The sequence below is a fragment of the Melitaea cinxia genome, chromosome 21, assembly GCF_905220565.1.
Source record: "Melitaea cinxia chromosome 21, ilMelCinx1.1, whole genome shotgun sequence".
In the NCBI taxonomy this organism is placed as follows: domain Eukaryota; kingdom Metazoa; phylum Arthropoda; class Insecta; order Lepidoptera; family Nymphalidae; genus Melitaea; species Melitaea cinxia.
In genome coordinates this window covers 13,677,454-13,699,649 of record NC_059414.1, presented here as the reverse complement: position 1 = coordinate 13,699,649, position 22,196 = coordinate 13,677,454, and the positions used below count along the sequence as shown (strand labels likewise).

The following is a 22,196-nucleotide window of genomic DNA, read 5'->3' as shown; positions in this document are numbered from 1 at the left end:
GTAGGTGACTTTAAAATCGACCAATTTGAAAAAAAAAAATTTGATATGATATTCAAAAATGTTTAGAATTCCTAATTCCTAGAAAAATCGTAGATATTACAAAATAGCACGGCATCGTCTCCTGTCAAAGATTTTCATTGTAATATGAAAGTTTGAATAGTTACGGGTCTCTGTAAAGAGCTCCGAGACCGAATATAAAAATCATCATATCAAAAATTTCGCTTTAGCGGGTACATCGTTCCATAGCTTAATTGGCTAGAGCGCCGACACGGTCAGTCGGAGACGCGGGTTCGATCCTCGCTGGAACGGTCGATTTTTGATATGATATTCAAAATTGTTTTGAAAAAAAAAATGTTGAGAAGACTTGAGGATATTAGCTATATACAACAGACTTAACTGTAAATCTTAGGTGACTCCGTCGTTGAGAGACAAACTTCTTAACATTCCATGGATTCACCGTGTGGGTGTCTGGTCCATCGTGTGGCAGAAGGAGAAACTCAGAGCAGTTCCCAGGACTTGCGACCTAGGTGTAGGTTTAAAGATCCGACACTAACGTATAAAGGACGTAGAAAAAATTTAAAAATAGTTAAATATATTGTAAGAATTATTCGTACTTTCATATCTGTTGAGACATCTTCACTAATTTACAAACTTAAACGTTGGCAACTCTAGCCAAAAGATAATGATTTACAGACAAATTTGGAAGCTTATAGAAAACTGTACTACATTTTGATCACACAGGAATACCTTACACCGTTACAACATACTGTATACATGGGGTTTTACTTATAAATAATTCACTCAGCTTTCCTGTAAGCGCCCCGCGCTCGCCAGGCTTTGAGTAAGTTGTATGAGAAGTATAATTGGAAAAAGTGAACTTGAGATGCTAACAGTACGAATGCGTACCACAATAGACCGTACGGATAACCCTGAAACAGATAAAATATACTTATATAAATATGATCTTATCACACAATAAAGACTCAACTGCAATAAAACAATCATCACTAAATATGTAGTGCTTATAAAAAATAACATATGGAACAGTCCAACTGAGGTAGTATCTCGACCTCACAGATGATAATACTGTATTTAATCAGTGTTGTGTTCCTGTTGGTGAGTAAGGTGAGCAGAACTCCTGGGGAAGATTGTGGATAGGGTCGGCAACGCGCTTGCGATGCTTCTGGTGTTGCAGTCTATAAGCTACAGTAATCGCTTACCATCATGTGAGTCGTAAGCTTATTTGGCGACCTTGTTATATTAAATGTTGTTTGAAAAACTATTGCTTTTTGCTTTGTCATCTATAGACCTTTAAAGTCTCATGAACAGCAACTTTACTCATCGCTTCATATTGTTATATTACACATAACATACCATATTACTTGTATGTATCTGGTACTAAATATGCTTGTTGATAACACATATAAATTATGAATTAATATTTAAACATATCCCCACCTGCCACATCTGTATATCATCGTCGTCTTCATCTTCATCTAAAGTCAGATACTGATAGACATCACCACAGTAGTATATCACACAGTATAACAGCGGTCCGAGACCCAGACCCATAATACCATATACGTATCTACGTAAATACTTTATATTGTTTCGTTTGATTGCAGACAGACCGAGAAATGAGAGTAGTAGTGAAAAACACCAGATGTATTCCCACCAGAGAGGCTGTAATATAACCAAACTTATGTTAACTACCTTGTGACTTTGTTCGGGTGTTGTTGGGGTTCTTATAAGTACCAAAATACAATTCTTAGTAATTCTTAAATAATAATATATCTTATTACACACAGACACACGCACACACGCGCGCACGCGCATACGCACGCACAGTCGTCCGTTCTTATGGTTAGCAACTTAACATCTGTGTTATGAGTAACAGCAGACTGTTATTACTAACTTTTTTTTTTATAAATATACATAGAAACTATCGGACCAGGCAGACTTTGTCCTGTTCGGAAAACAGCTACTAAATTTGTTATCTGACATACCAATAGCAGCGCCACCAATTGAGATAAAAACTACCCTATATCCCAAGTTGGTTCAAATTAGAGATGCTTACAAAATTTGCTAATAATTGGTTCAGTAGTTTCAGAGTTACTTACCGATACCAGCGCTACCTTACATAGAAATAATACATATTCTATAAATATTAATATTCTACAAATTTTACACCCAGACTCAGCGGGAAATCGAACCCGCAACCCATCCAACAGAAAGTAGGGCTATTACAAACTGCGCCAATGGGCTAGTCAAATCTAGCTAGTGTAATGAACTTTCATACAAATTTTTATCACCTATTTAAGCCCATTGCCTTTTTAGGCGATAAATGTGTCCCTTTTCAACATTACGTCTCATATTTGGTAGGTGATAAAAATATCCTTAAGAAATTATCTATAAGACAGGTTAAGTTGCCTAGCTTAGAAGCTAGATGACGATGGGCATATGTTAAAAGATATTTATTTACAATTTCATTCTTTCAATATCTATTTTTTTAAAGTATTCATTTGATCCTCATCCTTTTTGTATTTTTAATAAAATAATAACAGAAAAGAAATAAGTGTTGCATGTTTTTTTTCAATATTAAGCTGTAATGTGTGTTGTGTACGTTCCATTAGTGACGCTTAAATCAATAAATCACAGTCATTTCACGGTATTCGTGTGAAGTAGTCGTGTTTTTGTTTAAAATTGTTTACAAACGAATTGAATAATAATAGTTATCGCCGTGCGGTCCGGGTCATCGTCGGGTTTTCTACCTGGCGGCCGGTGCGTAGCGGCGATAATAAATAATAGTTGTTTACAATGAATCCGGACACAAACGTTACTAATGAGAATGACATGATCAATACAACGGAGATTTGTAGTAGTCCAGTAAATGATTTGCTACCAATAATGGATGAGAACTTATACCAAGAAGACGGAATTATGGAATATTTGTCGGAGAATACAGAGGAGATAAATTTAAGGGCAGAAAAGAGAATGAGAATAGAGGATGAAAGAGAGGTATGGTCTACAGTAATTAGAAAGAAAAAAAAGGCAAAAGCTTCGATCGATAAAATTGAAGTATATATCACTAGCTCAGAAATTCTACCGAAACAATTCGCGATAGCAAAATTACTAAAAGAAAATAATATTATTGGCATAGAAAACGTTAAACACATTAGTCCCTATAAAATACGTTTGGATGTATTAAATGAAATTAATGTTGAAAAAATTAAAAATTGTAAAGTTTTTATTGATAAAGGTTGGAGAATATACAAAGCAATGGAAAAAGATATTTCATACGGTGTCATTAAAAATGTTGACTTAGAATTGTCAGAAGATGAGATAGTGCAAAATTTGTCATGCCAAAATAACGTCGAAATAGTATCCGTTCTTCGTCTTAAGCGACGTGGATCTTCAAGTGAAAGTGGGTGGATTCCGAGTGAGTGTGTTCGTTTGGGTTTTAGAGGTAGCTATTTACCTTCGTCTGTTTCTGTAGATGGTTTAAAAATAAAAGTAAACCCTTACGTATTTCCTGTTTCTCAGTGCTCGAAATGCTGGAAATTAGGTCATATGGCCAAAAGATGCCCATACACTAAAATTGTTTGCCCTAAATGTGGTGGTATGCATGCCAATTGCGAAACGACAGTGTTTAAATGTATTAACTGTCAAGGCGATCATATGGCCCTATCAAAACGGTGTCCAGTTTTTTTAAAGGAGAAGAAATTAAGGGAATTAATGGCAGAATATAATTGTACATACAAAAAAGCTCTTACTGTCTATGTACCTCCAACCCCTGATGTAGTGGAACCTAAACCTGAATTTGACTTTTTTAAATTTTCGATGAAAAAAAATGAATCTAATACGGAAAGAAGGTTATTTGATAATAACCCATCGAATATCAACGAAAAAAACAAAGAAACGCATGACACGCCGACTTATGCTGAAATCCTTAAAGTGGAAGCTGATTTTCATAGAATTGATGATACGATTATTTTACCTGAAAACAATACTGTCAACAAAACGAAACATTCAAGAACTAAAAAAAGAAGAAATATAGAAAGTGAGAGAAGTGAATTTACAGGCGACATTTTATTAGATTCAATGGAAACTGAAAAGGAACAACAACCAGATAACAAAGTAAAATTTAAAGAACTTTTTACTAGATTAAAGGATATTATATTTATTAAGGAAATATCTATTCAGGAAAAAATATACATGTCAGTGAAATGTTGTTTGGAATGGTTAATATTGTTAGCTACAGAATTTATATCGGAAAGATCTTTATTTAAGCTAGTTTATGATTTTTTTGTAAATAACAATGGATAAAAACAGTAGAAATCTAAAACTAAACATCATTCAATGGAATGCTCAAAGCATCAAATCTAAGATATTGTCATTTCAAAATATCCTTGTTCAGGAAAAGGTACATATTGCTGCTGTTAGTGAAACGTGGCTTGATTCGAATACAATTTTAAAACTTAAGGATTACAATATTTTTCGAGCTGATAGGTCTGATTCTTATGGAGGTGTTGCATTGTTTGTACACAGGTCAATTAAAGCAGAACAAATGGTTCTTAACGATTTGGATTCTTCTATAGAGATGGTCGGTATAAAATTATTTAATTGTGATGTAATTAATAATGTTATATCAGTATATTGTCCTCCTTCGGCTTGTACAACACAGCAAATGTGGGAAAACCTGTTTTGTAAATTAAATAAAAAGTCTCTTATTCTTGGCGACTTTAATGGTCACCATACGAATTGGTCCAATAAAACCGATACAAGAGGGTCGCAAATTTTTGAGGCACTTATTGATCATCCATTTACTCCCTTGAACGATGGTAGCCCAACTCGGATACGTTTAGTCAATGGCGCTCTCCAACAGTCTGCTCCTGATATATCTCTCGCTTCAACCGACATATTTTTAAAACTTATCTGGAACACTATAAATGAAACGTTAGGTAGTGATCACCTATTGATTAAAATTTCTTCCGAAATAAATGTTTTACCTAGTATTGTTCATAGGCGTAACTATAAAATAGCAGATTGGGAGTCGTACACAAATTTCGTGGAATCATTGTTTATGGACTTTAATTTTAATGAAAATCTACAAATATGTTACGATAACTTTACAAAATTTTTAAACATAGCAGCAGACCAATTTATACCTTACATAAAAATGAGTTTAAATCCTACTAGTAAGTTTCGTCCTCTGCCATACTGGAATGCTGCCCTTTCTAAAAAGGTGGCAGAACGTAGATTAGCCTTAGCCAAGTTGAGACGTAATCCTATACCTCGAAATCTGGATAATTTGAGAGATAAAGTTCGCGAAGCGCAAAGATCTTTTCGCAAAGCGAGAGACGAATCTTGGCACACATTTTGTGATTCTTTAAGCGAGTCGTCAAACCAAAGTGAAATGTGGTATAAATTGAGATGGTTTAAGGGCAAAAGAATGCCAAGTAATTACGTTAATAGGGAGAAAGTAATTAATCTTCTTAAAAATCTTGCACCCGACTATGTATCTCCTGCTATGCCAAGTTTTTCGTCACATAATTCTATTTTAGAAACAGAGATTTCCCTTCATGAACTAAACAGTTGCATCAAAAATAAAGACACTACCCCGGGCAGTGACAATATATCTTATTCCATGATCAAAAAACTTCCATTAAACGCGAAATTTATCCTTTTAAAATTGTATAATTTATTTTATTCTAGTGGGTTCGTACCTAAACAATGGAAAGAGATAACTATAGTGGCCATACCGAAACCAGATAGAAACCCGAATTCTGATTCGTCGCTGAGACCGATATCGATGATATCCTGTATATGCAAAATTTTTCATGCCATTTTAATAAAAAGATTAGAGTGGTTCATAGAAAAAAATAACTTTCTATTATCATCAACTACTGGTTTTCGGAAATGTCGCTCCGCGTTAGATAATTTGTCTTTACTCGTTACTGCTATTCAAGTCGGTTTCTCGAGAAGATTAAGCACTATAGGTTGTTTTTTGGACTTAAAGGATGCGTATAACAACATCAATATATCGGTACTCTTAAAAAAGATGGATAACTTGAACGTGGGTAGTAGAATGTGTCGGTATTTGTGGAATTTTCTAAATGATAGATTATTAAAAATTAATATAGATAATGAGTTTATTAGTAGAAGATCCAGTAACGGTTTAGCTCAAGGAGATCCTTTCTCGCCCTTACTTTTTAATATTGCGACCCTCGAACTATGTAAAATTTTTTATAATAATTCTATAGCTATATCCCAATATGCAGACGACTTTGCATTATATATAACTTGTGAGAACGTTGAGAGAGGTACGCAACAACTCCAAATAGAAATTGAAAAATTCGTTAATTCCGCTTTACAGTTAGGACTTTGGGTATCTTCAAGCAAATCTAAAATTTGTGTTTTTAGTACAAAAAATAGAAATGAAATAGTAAATATATATGTCGATGGATTAGCTCTCCAGCAAGTTGATTGTATTAAATATTTGGGATTATGGTTAGATCGCTCGTTACTCTGGAATAGGCATATAAATGAAATAAAAGAGAAATGTTGTAATATATTTAAAATGTTTAAAGTGTTAGTAGGTTCTGGTTGGGGTGTACATCAAACATATTTGAGATGTCTTTATTTATCGGTGGTACGTAGTCGTTTGGATTATGGCAGTTTCTTATATGCAAACAGTAGCAATACTCAATTGAACAAATTAGACCGTATACAAAATCAATTTATGCGGATTATTGGTGGTTTTATAAAAACTACACCCATTCATGTAATGGAATATGAGCTTTGCCTTCAACCCTTGAGTGTAAGGAGACAATTTCTTGCTGGAAAATATTGGTTTAAACATATGTCATTTTTACAAAACAATTTTTCATTACTGTTAAATGAATTAAGCCATGTTTGTCAAACTAGATCTTGGAGACGAAAAAAGAAACCCTTATTAGCAATTACACACGACCAGTATAAATCTATTAGTTTCTGTAGAAGTTTAAATTTAGAATGTTTCTCGTTAGATACTTGGGTCAACAATGTGAATTTAACCAATATAATTGAATTTAATATTACTGGAGTGGATAATTCTAAGAAAAGTTATAATGCCTGTGTGTTAAAAGATATATGTGTAAATTATGTTAATATTAAATATAAAAACTATTATAAAATTTATACGGACGGATGTAAAGGAAAAAATGTATCTGGTATGGCTTTTTTCGATTTGCAAACAGGGATGTCAGCTAAATTTAAAATAAATTCGGAGTTTGTGTCGATCATGCATATGGAATTAACAGCGATAGCAAAAGCAATAGCATATATTGATTCATTAGAACCGAAAAATTATGTAATTTTGTCTGATTCAAAAAGTGCCCTTCAACATATTTTGAAATGTACAACTATATGTCGAGGCGCACCTATCGCTTATGAAATTATTAAATCCATTCAAATTATTCAGTCTACAGGTAAAGTTTTAAAACTTCAATGGATTCCCTCACATGTAGGAATACCTGGAAATGAGGAAGTAGACCGGCTTGCAAACGAAGCATGTTCAGATGGTATAACACATTCGGTTCTTCCATATTTCAGTGAGTTATTTAGTTTAGTTAAAAGAAGATGTACTGATAGCTGGAAGGAATACTTTGATGCTAGGTCACTCAGTAAGGGCATATGGTATAAAACCATTCAACCGTCACTTCCTCATACACCATGGTTCACAGGCATAAAAATTAATAGAAATAATCTTGTTGTGGCTCTCCGACTCCGATCTGGACACATTCCCTTAAATGGTTTTGCATATTTAGTTGGCAAGTCTCCAACCCCAAAATGTTTAGAATGTAATGTAATTGAAGACGTATACCATGTTCTGATCGAATGTATTCGCGTTGAGTCGGAGAGGTGGGATTTTTATATTAAATATAATATTAACTTGTTCGATTTGGGTCTGTGTAATGTGATTTTGAGCAATCCATTGTCAGCAGAGGCTGTAATGATGTATAACTTGTACAAACTAGTAATAAGGCGTAGATAAGTTTAATATAAGCCCCTATGAGGGTGACATATTCAGTGTATGAATAAACCCTCTATAAATAAATAAAGATTAAAAAAAAAAAAAAAAAAAAAAAAAATCAATAAATACCTGTGGTATCTGTAGCTCTTCTATTTCAAGTATAAATATGTCTAACTTGTCTAGAATATCAGCGGAGAGCTTGGCCAACATCACAAGGAACAGCAAATGGTGGAAAAACACACAGTATTTGAGGCGGGATTTGTTCAGGGCACTGAAGACATAAAAATGAGATTATTTTGCTATGTATAGTAGTACTAATAAATAGTAATTCAAATACTGATTTGCTATAATGAAAGTACTTTAATAATAAGATTTAAATTGTGCATCAGTTGTTTACTAGTTAGCTTCAGAATAGGGTTTGATTTTAAGGTGTTTAGCTACTCCCTTACTTTTACGGTGTATGTTTTAACTACTTCCTATTTCAGGGAACATATTACATATATTCTTGTTAAAATTTATCAAGATAATGTACATATTTAAGACGTATAATTCGAATTAATGGCGCGAAACCGTCCACTACCAAGCTTTTGTCTAAAAATAATTTGACGGCTATCAGCGAAATGCCTTGTGTCACATTCACACTGAACATAGTGTCAGCCAGCGCCCGACACACGTAAAAATAATCCCAAAGCTCACCTTATTTGATATTGAGCCGCTATTTTTTCCCTGTGCTCGTAATCAGCGCCATTCGTTCCTGTCACCATAACACCGCCTCTAGAAGCCATTTTTTAAATTAAATACACTTATAATATATAATAAAATCTTCCCTAGATGTACTAGAATTGTTACTAGGTCGTATATATAAGTGTTTCTGTTTGTATTCTATTATTTTTAATCAATCCATCACAATTTCACATCTGCCAAACGAAATCGAGCTGGCGCACTGACATGCCAAAAATGCCAACGACTCAAGGTTGACATATATATGCGTTTAGAAATTGAACACAAATCTGATATATGAATATTTTATTATTAAAATTTTCCTATATAATTATAGCTTTAACGTACAAATTAGTAGCTATTTTGAAAGTAAAAATATAAAATTTGGCGGTAACTATGCAATGCATATTTCGTAGCCACAGTCTACAGAACACAACTTGTTGACTGCTTTTTGTGACATCATCAGTTTATAATGCAAGAATTTTTTAATCATAACAAAAGATTGACTGTACTCATAAATTAAAAAAGAAAGATTTATGATAATATGATTTATGATGATTACTATAAATCAAAAGCGTTGCGTTTTTACTTCATTCTGCTTATTATTATATTTCAACGGAGAAAAAAAAATGATAATGTAGATGTAACGTAAACAACAGGATAAAATTGTGCACTGAAAAAAATGTTGATAGGTTAGATTAATTACTCTAACCTCTATGAAATAACAAATTTAGGACAATATTTAAAAAAAGTCGCATTTTAGTGGCACTGCCAGAAAATTTGAAATTATTTTTAGAATAATGCCAATAACATGCCAATAAACTCTTTTTCATTTCTTGAGTGTCTTAAAAAAAGGACGACGTTCTCGTACGTTTTTTATTGTATTTAATCCGATTTGGATTTATTTATTTTTTTATTGAAAGCTGGTGCTTGTCATATGGTCCCATTTAAATTTCATCAAGATATTATAAAATAATATCTTTAAGTTATCCCTAATAATGCGTATTTAATTGATCATGCGATTATATTACTTTTCGATGTAAGCTAAAAACGTTTTTTTTTTTTTTCGAGCAAACACAGTTATTTCTCTTTGTGATTCAGCCTGTAATATCCCCTTGCTGGGCACAAGCCTCTTTCCCCATGTAGGAGAAGGATCAGAGCTTAATCCACCACGCTACTCCAATGCAAATTAGCGGATATATTCCCTGTTACTAGTAACGATCGCTATCAGGTGTACATGGTAGCAACCGGGACCGACAGCGTAACGTGCTCTCCGAGGAACGGTGGGTAGACCCACAAGGAACAAACACCTAAACGACGGTAAACATCTGTATGGCCAATACAAATGTTTGTCATGTGCGGGGATATAACCCGCAACCACCAGCGCAACAGTCACAAACCAGTGCTGTGACCGTTGCGCCAAAGCGTCGTCAATCTACCTGTGATTCATTTTTGTCTAAATGTGCGACTCAAAATTTTCAATTTTTTAAATATTCAAACGCTAGTATGTGTAATTAGGAAAAGTCAATACTTTACTGAAAATTAGCGTTAATTCAATACCATGAATCGCCTCATTAGCATAAGAAATTGAAGATCGATAACGATTTTAATTGTTCTGCAGTTGTTTTATAAACACGCGTTTTATTGATTGAAACTGAACCTTTGAATCAGTTCCGCGGTTATATAAGCCCTGGTCTTGTGTCGCTCTGTTATTGTATTATTTGATTTACGATTAATATGAAGGTTTTCGTGATTGTTGCAGTGTTCGCTTTCGTGGCTGTCCAGGTAATGTTATAAGCATTTGTAATTATACTTTTTTTGCTTTTGATTAGAGAATCTAAGTTTTATTTAATGTGGTGAATGTCGATTTTTTAGTTGCTTTGAAGATATAATTTGTGGCTAAGGATGATAAATGATAAATAATGTGTTTTATTTTTCGTCGTTTACGGATTCCGATTTTTCACTTCTCGATTTTTTAATTTTTCATACCAGATAAGGGTTTTTTAATTAAATCTTTTTTAAAAATGTGTTAAAAACTAAAATGAAACAATAAATAATATGTTTTTTTTTTATAGCTGAGCCAATCAGCTCCCGCTCCGGATGATGTGAAGAAGGAGGCAGCTGCACCAGCAGCAGTCGCCGTTGAAACCGTTTCACCAGTCGCATTGGTAACAGTTTTTTTATACGATTAGGTTGCCAAACAAGTGTACGACCCACCTAATGGTAGTTAGTAGACACCTGCAACAGCATCAACGTCTTCGGCCTGTGTATTTCAAAGCCAGCAGTTGAATGGTTATCCCGCCATCGGTCGGCTTTTTAAGTTCCAAGGTGGTAGTGGAACTGTGTTATCCCTTAATCGCCTCTTACGACACCCACGGGAAGAAAGGAGGTGGCTATATTCTTTGATGCCGTAGCCACACGGCACCCGTATGCATTACACCACTACCCATATTATACATAAATTTAGATCAATATCATAAAAGTAACACTGAATTGACCAATTGTATATGATCTTATTTCTTTATTATTTATTCACAATGTACAATAAATTATTAAATTGTACAATTTATGTTAAAATAATTGCAAAAAGTATTCAACCAGCCAACCTCGAAGAGAGGTGAGGAATGAAATACTGATCAGGATATTAAGAGGATCCAAATCAGAAAGAAATTGGTACATATAAAAAAAGTGTGTGTGAGCAATTCATACACGACAGAAGTGGAATTTCTGAAAAGTCGTAGGAATATAGGCTGTTGCAATTTGTTCTTTCGACGATGATCAGGATCTCTTGAAAAAGGTCGTAAGCACCATGCAAAATGCGTCGCTTATGCGTTTTGAGCAGTAATGTATTCGATCTCATTCTCGCCTATACATTTATGTGTTTGTTTCTTTATCTTTCATCTTAGACGTCATCGTAAAGTATTATGAAGTATCTGACCCGGAAGACGTTATTGTCCTGTCTTACGAACTGTCAAACGCATATAGTTTAAATAATCGTTTAATTTTACGAAATATTCAAATTTTCTGTCCAATTTTTTAAACTTTTCGTTTTGTAAAAATATGTTATTATATTATATTTGTATATTATGTTACGGTTCATCACTTCAGCCTATCGCAGTCCACTGCTGGACATAGGCCTCTCCAAGTTCGCGCCACACATCCCGGTCTTCCGCAATCCTCATCCAGCCTACGGTTATGTTACGGTTACGGATAAATAATTAAATCACAGCTAAATAACACTTTTCAAGCAGTTTTGTGTTCCTGTGATGAGAAAGAACTCCAGGGAAAAATCAGTTACTGACAATAATAAGCTACAGCATTCGCTTACCAATTAAGCGGATCGTACGCTTAAAAAAATAAAAAATAATATTAATAGAATATCCGATAGTTCTGGCCCCAGTTACGGAGCTGCATAAAATTCGTAGTCATAACATAAAGATCATGCTACACACTACTGCGTTTCACAGTTTGTAAGCCACAAAGCGACCATTAATCTACTCTGATACTGGCAATTCCGCAAGGGAGCTAAAGCCAAAGAAGAAGAAGAAGTGACAATTAAAGTCAACGCGTGTAAGCCCATACCAGTCAGCCATTTAATAATATATTTTTTTTAGGAAAAGTCGTCGCCGGAAGCAGTTGTTAGTAAATCCCAACCAGCAGCGGCCGAGCGACAAGTGGAAGAGAAGAAATCATAAATACTAGCTATCATTTTCTGAATATCCACATTTAATTTACATTTAATGTTTTAGTAATAAAGTCTGATATCTGCAATCTCATCATCCTCATTTATTAGTATTTTTGCGAATCTTCTCCATACTTAACTTAAGAGAATAATTTAAATAAATTACCAAGAATTATAAGACTATAATTTTTTAATCAAATTAATTTTTTAAAATATTTTACAGTCGTAAAAAAGAGTTTATAAGTCATTTACTTTTTTAGGTCAAAAGAAAAGATGACTAAGGTATTAATATTATCAGTTTATTTTTATCATATTATAAAGGATTCCATTTTATATCTCTTCCACACGGAAGAAACATATATTCTAGTATAGTAAGTAAAGTATAGTATATTTTTAATTCTCTAACATCCATTAGTAAGTGTTATTGGTTTTTCCTACTAGACATGATTGTAAAAATATTATATCAAAGTTGTCATATTTTTGACAGATTGACAAATTGTTCTGAAACTGATAACTTGTGTCATGGCAAATTGTATTAGCGAAATCGGCGGTTAGGCACGATTTGGCACGACGTGGTACGATATTGGAGCCATTATTCTAATGAATTAATAAATAATTTGTTCTGGCAATCTGTCAAATATTGACTAATCTTACAAATGTAATATTTAGCACTATTGGAAGCCATTATACCAAAAGATTGATTGATTGATTGAAATGTATTATTAATCTGTGGTAAAGAACAATATATCCCGAACACTAGCCGGTGTGGGTAGCTCTAGCGAGCCTAGTGTGACCGCCCCGGCACTGCCTGCGCGGAAACGTGACGTACTCTCTGAACCTGCGGCTGGACCTTGGATATACAGCGTTACCTGTACGAAATATTTTAAATAGATTTCATGTTCCATTCATTAATATTGCAAATGACATATTATTTTCAAATGATTACGCAAATCTCACTCATTATAATGACAATGCACAACTTTTTAAAGTTAGAGTGTAAAACAGAGGTACACAAACTTGATAGAAGTATAGTCTTTGACAACAGAACCTTAATAATGTTCAAAATTATAATTTAAATTAATTATGGTCGAATTTCGACCACGGGCCGCCCTAGTTAAATAAAATACTTGTTATATAAAACCTGTTGTGGGCTGTGGTGGCTTGGCTCTTCCGATAGCGGAACAGACCTCGGCTCTCGTATCGTTTCCTTTCTTCTCTTCTTGCTGACACGGTTATTATGACGTCTTCGAAAGCCACCTATTTGTACCGAATCTAAAAAGAAAAATATTGGCAAGTTTTTTGTAGTTACTTTAAAATATGTTTATTCATAATTAAGTTTTCTTTCATTTTCGTGTCTAACTATTCATTTCACACAAAAATATTTTATTAATTTTTTTTTTTTTTTTTTGTGTTAATCTATTTCTTGACATATTTTTTTATCGGATTGTCTATTTAAAAATGTAATATTCCTAGTCGGTTTCAAAGATTTTTTTTTAATTATAAATATACGAATATTTAATAAATAATAAATACAGATGTAGATCAAAAAAACTAGGATTACCTTCGTCATTCCCAGGGGGAGGCGGTAGAGGGTGGGGAGCGCGGGTAGAAGGAAGGTTTTTACGACGATTCTCTATTAATCGAACGAGACAGTCCAGAGCAGCTTGCTTGTTCTGTTGTAGAAATAAATCACTTAAGAACTATTTTTGTACGTTCCCATAATAAGTTATTTTAGTTACCCACGCCCACTAACCACTTAATACAATAATCATAAATGGCCGATCATTACTGGTTGAAAGAGTCCAGAGAAAATAGTGCATAATTTAAGTTAGATTAGTAACTTAATCTGTGTGAGTCAAGCAATCATATACCTAGTTAATACTTAATAGTTACTTTTTAGCAAATTTTATTTAATAATTTGAATCAAAATGAAAAAACAAACGAAAATGTCGTTATTATCTACAGTTTTAGCATATAATCATCACCTTGATGATTGCACTTACCAATATCACTACATAGTATAAAACAAAGTCGCTTTCTCTGTCCCTGCACATGTATGTAAGCTTAAATCTTTAAAACTACGCAACGGATTTTGATGCGGTTTTTTTTAATAGATAGAATGATTCAAGAGGAAGGTTTATATGTATAATAACATCCATTAAATAGTGGAGAAATACTATTATTTTTGAGTTTTCTAATGTTATGTCGTAAATAATTATTATTTTTTTTCGCTTAAATTGCAAACGCAGGCTGAACCCTACGAGATTTATCAAAATAATGTACTAAGTATTGTACACATTAAAAAGGTCTACAGAAAACTCCGCTATGGTGTATGTCTATCTCTTATGGATATCCCACAATAACATTTTTTTGTCATTTACTTTTTACGACAAATAATGGCTAATTTTCAAAACGATTTTAACCAATACAGCATTAATCCTTATCTAATTAAATACCTTAAGTACATTGTTGATTTAATATAGATCTATATGGCCCTTTACAGCATATGATTTAAATGAATATTTTCGAAGATATTACAGATTTAAAAATTGCGGTACGTAGCGTTTGCGGCGGTTCCGGCCGGCTTTTACTCTAAAGTTAACGCGAGCGGGCCACGGGCAGTAATGAATAAATCAAAATTACTGGATCGATTTTAATCATTTTTTCAGTGAATGATATAAGCTATAGTTATGTTTTATACCCGTGCGAAGCCGGAGCGGGTCGCTAGTTATATATATAATTTAGTCACTTGTCCAATACATATTGTTTAATACGCTCACTATTTCCACACTAAGTACCTACGAACACGGCAGTTGCAATAGAGCCGAAATTTCGATAACTCGAAAGAGCTAACGTTGAAAACGGTAAATATCTCTTTATACATCTAAATACTATTAATAAAGATTTGAAAAGCTGTCATGCTTACTCTGACTTCCTCAAGTAAAGGCTCAAAGGCGACTGGATCAGTGCTATCGCGTACCGCCTCCCAGTTCTTGAACAGTTTGCGATCTGACAACCGTACGGAGTTCTCTAGCTCACGTACCTCTAATATAGATTTATTTGTTTTAGCAATAAAAAAATACACAAGAGGTCTTATTACCAAAACAGCGATCTCTTTCAGACAACCTTAGATATAAAAAATAATTAAATCTACGAAAACTATGTAGCTACACGAATAACCAATTATATAATTAAATCCACATACACAGTACTAATTAAACTGGCGTCCTTCCGTTAAGGGCCATAGAAGAGATAGGTACATGGAGGCATACCATAGCCGAAATTACAAAGTTTGCATTCAAGACAATAAAAAAAGTTTATATATTAATGAATAAAAACATGGCGATAGAAAGTTTGATGGGTTATTGGTGTAATATTTATTGATTGTTGATTGATTCAGCCTGTAGCATTCCACTGCTGGACACAGGTCTCTTTATGTATGAGAAGGACCCGAGCTTAATCGACTACGCTGCTCCAATGAAGGTTGCAGTTTAGTGTAATCAAAATTCAAAAAAACTTTATTCAAAGTTTCAAAAGCACCTTCAAATCGTAAATTTACAAATTAAATTACTAATTATGGTTAAAAGTGTAGCTACCGCCGATTCGGAATTTAGATTCCGCAAAGAATATTAATTGTATAGTACTTATTATTATCTCTATATATATATTTCTTGTGTGCGTATGTATGTCATTGAACTCCTCCTAGACGGCTGGACCGATTTTGACGAAATTTTTTGTGTGAGTTCAAGGGGATTCGAGGATGGTTTAGATTCACAATTTGGTCCTCTGGAAAATGTTTATTTAACTAATTTTTCATTTATAAGCAGTTGTTAATTTTGGAATGTTTTACATTGGATCCGGTAGACTGCGCTACCATCGCAGCATCAAATATTAAATATTATTCTATTTTAATTTCAGTTTGTCCCGACAGTTATATACTTTATTGCACTTAAAAATACATATAGAAACATAAAATAATAGTAAGGTTTATGGTAAAGGTGGACTTATCTCTGAAAGAGATTTCTTCCAGTCAACCCATGGTCATGGGTAAGTGTTTCATATAGCGATTTCAAACAGTGCAGGAAGTATTATTGTATAAAAGAATGTAAAGTCTTCCCGTGACCATGGTTGCGGTAAAGTATCCAAAACGTCGATCATGTAAAAGAACCTAAAAAAACCGTAAATCCTGTTTCATATAGCGAGGCAAACAGTGCAGGAAGTATTATTGTATAAAAGAATGTAAAGTCTTCCCGTGACCATGGTTGCGGTAAAGTATCCAGAACGTCGGGCATGTAAAAAACCTAAAAAAACCGCGATATAATCCGAAAAAGTTGTTTCATTATAATACAAATTGTAGTTAAAAAACAATGTAACACCCACCAGCCTCCCTAAGTTTAGCGAGATGGGAGACGATCTGCGCGCGCTGAGCTTTCAAGGCCCGTCTCTGAAAACGCGTTCGCGACGCGCTGTCGCGAGCGTTGCGCACCTCTCGCGCGATAGCCGCTACCTCTTGTGCCTCACGCTCTAGGCGACGCTCGAGTTCGCTAACATAGCGAATATAATCAATATTTTTGAAGTAAAGCTTCCTTACGCACGCTTAGCTTGGGAGTAAGCTGGTGAATACGTGACGAGGGTGTTACGAAAAATGTGATCGGGAGAGGCGAACGGAAGTTGAGAGGAAGATATGAGATATGGAGCTAAAGATGTTTTACTTCATTCGTGTGATCTAAAACACACTCGTTTTTATTTATATCAGGCTTTTAGTTTAAAAACGTTTATTATTATTGAGACATCATTATCACTTATACGAGAACACATATCAAACATTTAAGAGATTATATATTTCTCACGATTACTGTGGTGAATAAGGTAGCTAGCTCCTGGGGTGGGTAAGAGGTTAAGGTCGGTAATTTGCTTGCAATGCTTCTGGTGTTGCAGGCATCCATAGGTTACGGTACCGCTTACCATCAGACAGATCTTACGCTTGTCTGCCACCATCTTAAAAAAGAAAAATAACAATATTTTTTTTTTGTTAAGCAGCACAAAAAATTAGCTTCCAGAATACTTTGATTTTGGTTAAATAGTTCGCGTTACTAAGAATTTATCATTCGTTTTGGACATTTAAATAAAGAGCGGAAAAACATTAAGTACCTAATTCTAAAGTTCTTAATTTTAGCCTCTTTCAGCCGTTATCCTATTATTAATCTATACTAATATTATAAAGAAGAAAGATTTGATTGTTTGTTTGGTTGAATTAAATAGGCTCCAAAGCTATTGAACCGATTTGAAAAATCCTTTTGCTGTTGGGAAGCTACACTATCCGCGGGTGACATGCGCTATATTATATTTTCAAAAAAAAATTGTTTTCAAATTTTTTGGTAAATACCCGTGTGAAGCAGGGGCTAGTGTTACCATAAAAGTACACATTATTGAATAACAATTGTTACGAAAGAACTTACAATTAATAAAAAAGTAAACAAAATGTAATAAAATAAAATTATCATATAAATATTATGTTCACCAACCTCGGGTACTCATCAGTGACCTTTGCATATGACTGTATATTCCTGATAACTTCGACCAAATGGTGCAGTTGGTTACAGAATTCTGGCAACTGTTCCGGAGTCAAATATTGTCCTCCATATCTTGAATTGTAGTTTTTTTTTACGTAAATTATTAAGTTACATTACCGTATTTATTATTGAGTAATTGAATACACAATTTGGAGAAAATTTGAAAATAGGTTATTTAAGGTGCCTTGTAGGAAAAATTAGACTAAGCTGGAATAGTCACAAATAATGAGAGAATAAAACTGTAAATGGTAGCAAAAGTTCTGCAGAACACCTCAAAGTCTCCCATAGTCTGTAGTATTTAGAATTACAGGAAAGCAGTTTGCCTCATCGTAAGCTGTGTGGTTACGGCAGTAAAGAATATAGCCACCCACTCTCTTCCCGTGGGTGTCATAAGTACGTCGTTACGTAAGTAACATAAAAAGCCGACCGATGCCGGGATAACCATCCAACTGCTGGCTTTGAAATACACAGGCTGAAGACGGGCAGCAGCGTCTTCGGTGCGACAAAGCCTGCCATGTGGTCACAAACTTGCCTGCCCAGCGTGGTGACTATTGCCCATAGTCACGCCATTTTTGACTTGAACTTATGGAGGCCTATGTCCAGCAGTGGACTGCAAGAGGCTGAAGTTATGATAAGGATGAGCTTGTTTATCTATATTATGATAAATTGAACATCTATTTTATTGCCTATATACCTATTTAGAGAGGGTACACCAGGAAATATTTTGCTCAAAACTGAAACTTACTGCTTTCAAGGATTTTTAAAAAATATATAACTAGGTCGGCAAACAAGCGTACGCCTCACCTGATTGTAAGCGATTACTGTAGGTTATAGAGGTCTGCAACACCAGAAACATCGCAAACACATTACTGATCCTATCTCCGTTTCCTCTCAGGAGCTCTGGCTACCTTACTCACCAACAGGAAAACAACACTGCTTGAAACGCTTCACGGTTCAGCCTGTAATATCCCACTACTGGGCATAGGCCTCTTTCCCCATGTACGAGAAGGATCAGAACTTAATCCACCACGCTGCTCCAATGCGGGCTGGCGGATATATTCTCTACTATGAGTAACGATCGCTATCAGGTGTACATGATAACAACCGGGACCGACGGCTTAACGTGCTCTCCGAGGCACGGTGGGGAGACCCACAAGGACTGACAAACACCCAGACCACGGCAAACACCTGTATGGCCAATACAAATGTTTGTCATGTGCGGGGATCGTACCCGCAACCGCCAGCGCAACAGGTACAATCCATGGCTGTAACCGCTGCGCCAACGCGTCGTCATTGATTGGCGGCGGCGTGCTCGAAAGTAGTATATTATTTTCCTGTGGCCTTCTGTAAGGTCGTGATACTTCCCCAGTTGGCTGCTCTATAATTTGAGCAGGAAATTTCCTGCTGTGACTTACCTTATTAAAAGTAATATAGTTTTCCTGTGGCGAGTAAGGGTAAGGTAGCTAGAGCTCCAGAGGAGGGAACGGGGTTAGGGCCGTAAAGGCGCTTGCTATGCTAAGTGGACCTCACGCTTGTTTCTCACCTTTATAATATTAAATGAAATGTATGAAGTAACACTTTACCTAAGGTCTATATTAGCAGCAAACTGCGCATCATCAATTGTACTGCTGGAGACGTCAGCTTGGGGTACACACTCGGCGTCTTCATTGCTCCCGCAGCCTATACTTTCACTCATACTACAGAATAGGCATATTTTTAGTGTTTCACACGTTGATAATATTGAGATTTATACTAATTTTATGCCATATAACTAATAATAGTCTCACATAATGGACAAAGTATATTATTAACTAACTGTGCCCTGCGGTTACACGCGCGTTTATTTGATAAAAAAAGTCTTCCTCGGGAAATGGATTATCGAACATAAAAATAATTTTCAATTCGTACCAGGAGTTCCTGTTAAAGTTAGCGCGCTTAAACAAACTAATTTCTTCAGCCTGTATAATATTAGTATAGATAATACTATACGTTATTAAATTGTCACTGGGATCATAATAACTGAGATTTAAATACGAAGTAATTTAAAGAGATATGCAGTAATCACTTACAGCGAGAACTTTTTTTTCCACAAATAGCAATTTTGTCATAAAGCAACATTGTACGAAGATTAAAAGTTATTCTTTATCAAAAAGTTAGTTTTAAGCCTTTGTATTGAAAAGAATTAAATGTCACTTTAAGTACCTATGTAATTATAGAACAAAATATTTACCCCGTAGATGTAAAAGAGAAGTTTTTATCTAGGTTAGAGTATCGGTGTTCGCCGCGCAATTTGCCAAGCAACCTTCCCAGGAGGCGAGACTGCCGGCCACTTCCACTGTCCATAACTAAACTATTTATTAGACCTTTAATAGAAAAAAGTATGTAATGTATATTACATACTTTCATACGGTTAATATGTTGTAACTTGGCCGATTTTCCGTAGAATACATCGCTATTACTCTTTAAAAAGACATAAGATTAAATGTTAAGAAAATAGTGTTTGTATAGGTACATAATTATGCTTTTTTAAAATAGAATTAATCCCTAAATCTGGGGCATCCGGAGGGAAAGAAGTTACTGCCCAGTCGTACTAATAAAAAAATTGACCGATTAACGTCAATAGAATGTTATTTGATACACTTGTACATTACTTATTAACATTGTAAACTAAAACAGAGTGTAGATAAATACTTACTGTTTTATTATATTTGGTTTTTAGAATTAATAGAATTTATATTTTTTTCATATTCAAAATCATTTTGTTTGTTTTTAATATTTCATACATATATACTTTGATATTTCGATGCCATTTTGACCATTGTTTTGTATCTATGGTAATCAGTAAACAGTGATTTGTCAGCATAGATCAAGTAAAAAAAGGTAGATAACGCACCTAGAACAGAAAACTGAAGCCACTTTTTTAAAGATGTGTGAGTGAGTGAAGTGTTGACACCTTTAAAAAAAAAGTCCCTAAAATTTTTATTAAACAATTAATTTAATATAGGTAAAATGGGTATGTGAAAATAAAAACCTGTTTATAGTTTTAAATAAATTTACTAAAAATAAAACAAAAAATCGGTAGAATAATAAAAAAAAAAGATTCGTAAGATAATCGTATGAATGGACACTTCCTATCCCCTCTGTTTTTTTTTTTATTTATAAATTTTGAGCCACGGGCTCAAAATGCCCGTGCCTTTGTTTATCATGCATGCATTATAATACTACAGGCGATTTTTCTACTTATTATACTACAGATCGACAGTCCTGTGACTGCCTAGTAAAACTAGGACGTGGTCCGACGCCGACGGTATTTTTTGTTTTTCCTTACTAAATACTGTTTATGCAGAAGTATACACATAATTGCTTTCTAATTTCTAACATTATTATTTTTCTTATCTATGTCTATATTTACACTTATTTGCCTAGTTATCATATATGTACACTTATTTCCTAGTTACCATATTATATGTACACTTATGTTCTACTTACAATGTACACTTAACCTATGTTACTGTTAGTAAGGTTTTTTTTTCTTATATATATATATATATATATATATATATATATATATATATATATATATATATATATATATATATATTATTTTTTATATAGTTATTATTTGTTTATCTATGTATAAGTTATCTATTTCTGTTATTTACTTAAATTTCACTACATAATTGTTTATTTATCTATTTATTTATTTTATTTTATAGGTACATCCACAAAATACATATGGAACATTATATATTATTCACTATTACATTATTATCTAATATGTATCCCATCACGGGGTACACAACATTCCACAATATATTAATGCCGTGTAGCAAGTATAATTAAAATTACTTCGCATAAAAAAATAAAAGTAAAGATACTACTTGTTAATAATAAAATTCATTTAAAAAGGTCATCAATCAAATTTATATAAAGTGTAAAGTTGAGATAGTATTAATAATCAAACTTAGCTTAACTAAAATTTAAATAAATATATCAACATGCAAAATAACTGCTATTTGTAACTATTTGATAAACCAAAAGGACATAAGAATTTATATATCTATATATCTACTTTCTTATTTCTATATCATGAGCCACGCCTGATCCCAGCATCTTGAGCAGAGCCCTTGCCAATGACATATCACGCTTGTGGATGGTTCTTTTAAGGTTGTGCTCCAAGATTGTTTTTGTCGAGGCACCCAGCGCT

General features: G+C 34.0%; 2 protein-coding genes and 1 long non-coding RNA gene across 4 annotated transcripts; 1 reads left to right on the top strand and 2 right to left on the bottom strand.

Annotated features, from left to right (window-relative positions):
- Positions 1–797: 797 nt before the first annotated feature.
- Positions 798–8,799, bottom strand: LOC123664066 (protein jagunal). Its single transcript, XM_045598685.1, has 4 exons — positions 8,711–8,799; positions 8,144–8,285; positions 1,459–1,683; positions 798–929 (listed from the first exon to the last, which is right to left on the bottom strand). Exons 1-4 carry the CDS (start codon positions 8,797–8,799, stop codon positions 798–800), a joined length of 588 nt encoding a protein of 195 aa, XP_045454641.1.
- On the top strand, positions 8,673–12,594 carry LOC123664067. 2 transcript variants are annotated; one of them, XR_006744762.1, is made up of 4 exons: positions 8,673–8,687; positions 10,356–10,519; positions 10,810–10,902; positions 12,349–12,594. It is a non-coding gene; the product is annotated as an uncharacterized LOC123664067 (long non-coding RNA). The 2 variants fall into 2 exon arrangements; XR_006744761.1 differs by lacking the exon at positions 8,673–8,687 and adding an exon at positions 9,557–9,601.
- A 100-nt stretch (positions 12,595–12,694) lies between these two features.
- LOC123663974 lies at positions 12,695–20,799 on the bottom strand. The gene is made up of 9 exons (XM_045598610.1): positions 20,781–20,799; positions 20,220–20,352; positions 19,573–19,686; positions 17,942–18,061; positions 16,797–16,960; positions 15,343–15,461; positions 13,978–14,089; positions 13,558–13,724; positions 12,695–13,285 (listed from the first exon to the last, which is right to left on the bottom strand). Exons 1-9 carry the CDS (start codon positions 20,797–20,799, stop codon positions 13,139–13,141), a joined length of 1,095 nt encoding a protein of 364 aa, XP_045454566.1. The 3' UTR covers positions 12,695–13,138.
- Positions 20,800–22,196: the final 1,397 nt, after the last annotated feature.

Coding starts and splice junctions, on each gene's coding strand:
- LOC123664066 (XM_045598685.1), bottom strand. CDS start 8,799: ATGGCTTCTAGAGGCGGTGTTATGGTGACAGGAACGAATGGCGCTGAT. Junction 1,684..8,143: donor AAGAGCTACAGATACCACAG/GTATTTATTGAT, acceptor GTTATATTACAG/CCTCTCTGGTGGGAATACAT. Junction 930..1,458: donor ATGATATACAGATGTGGCAG/GTGGGGATATGT, acceptor TATCTGTTTCAG/GGTTATCCGTACGGTCTATT.
- LOC123663974 (XM_045598610.1), bottom strand. Junction 18,062..19,572: donor GCTGCTAATATAGACCTTAG/GTAAAGTGTTAC, acceptor CTACAATTCAAG/ATATGGAGGACAATATTTGA. Junction 15,462..16,796: donor CGCTAAACTTAGGGAGGCTG/GTGGGTGTTACA, acceptor AATCTATATTAG/AGGTACGTGAGCTAGAGAAC.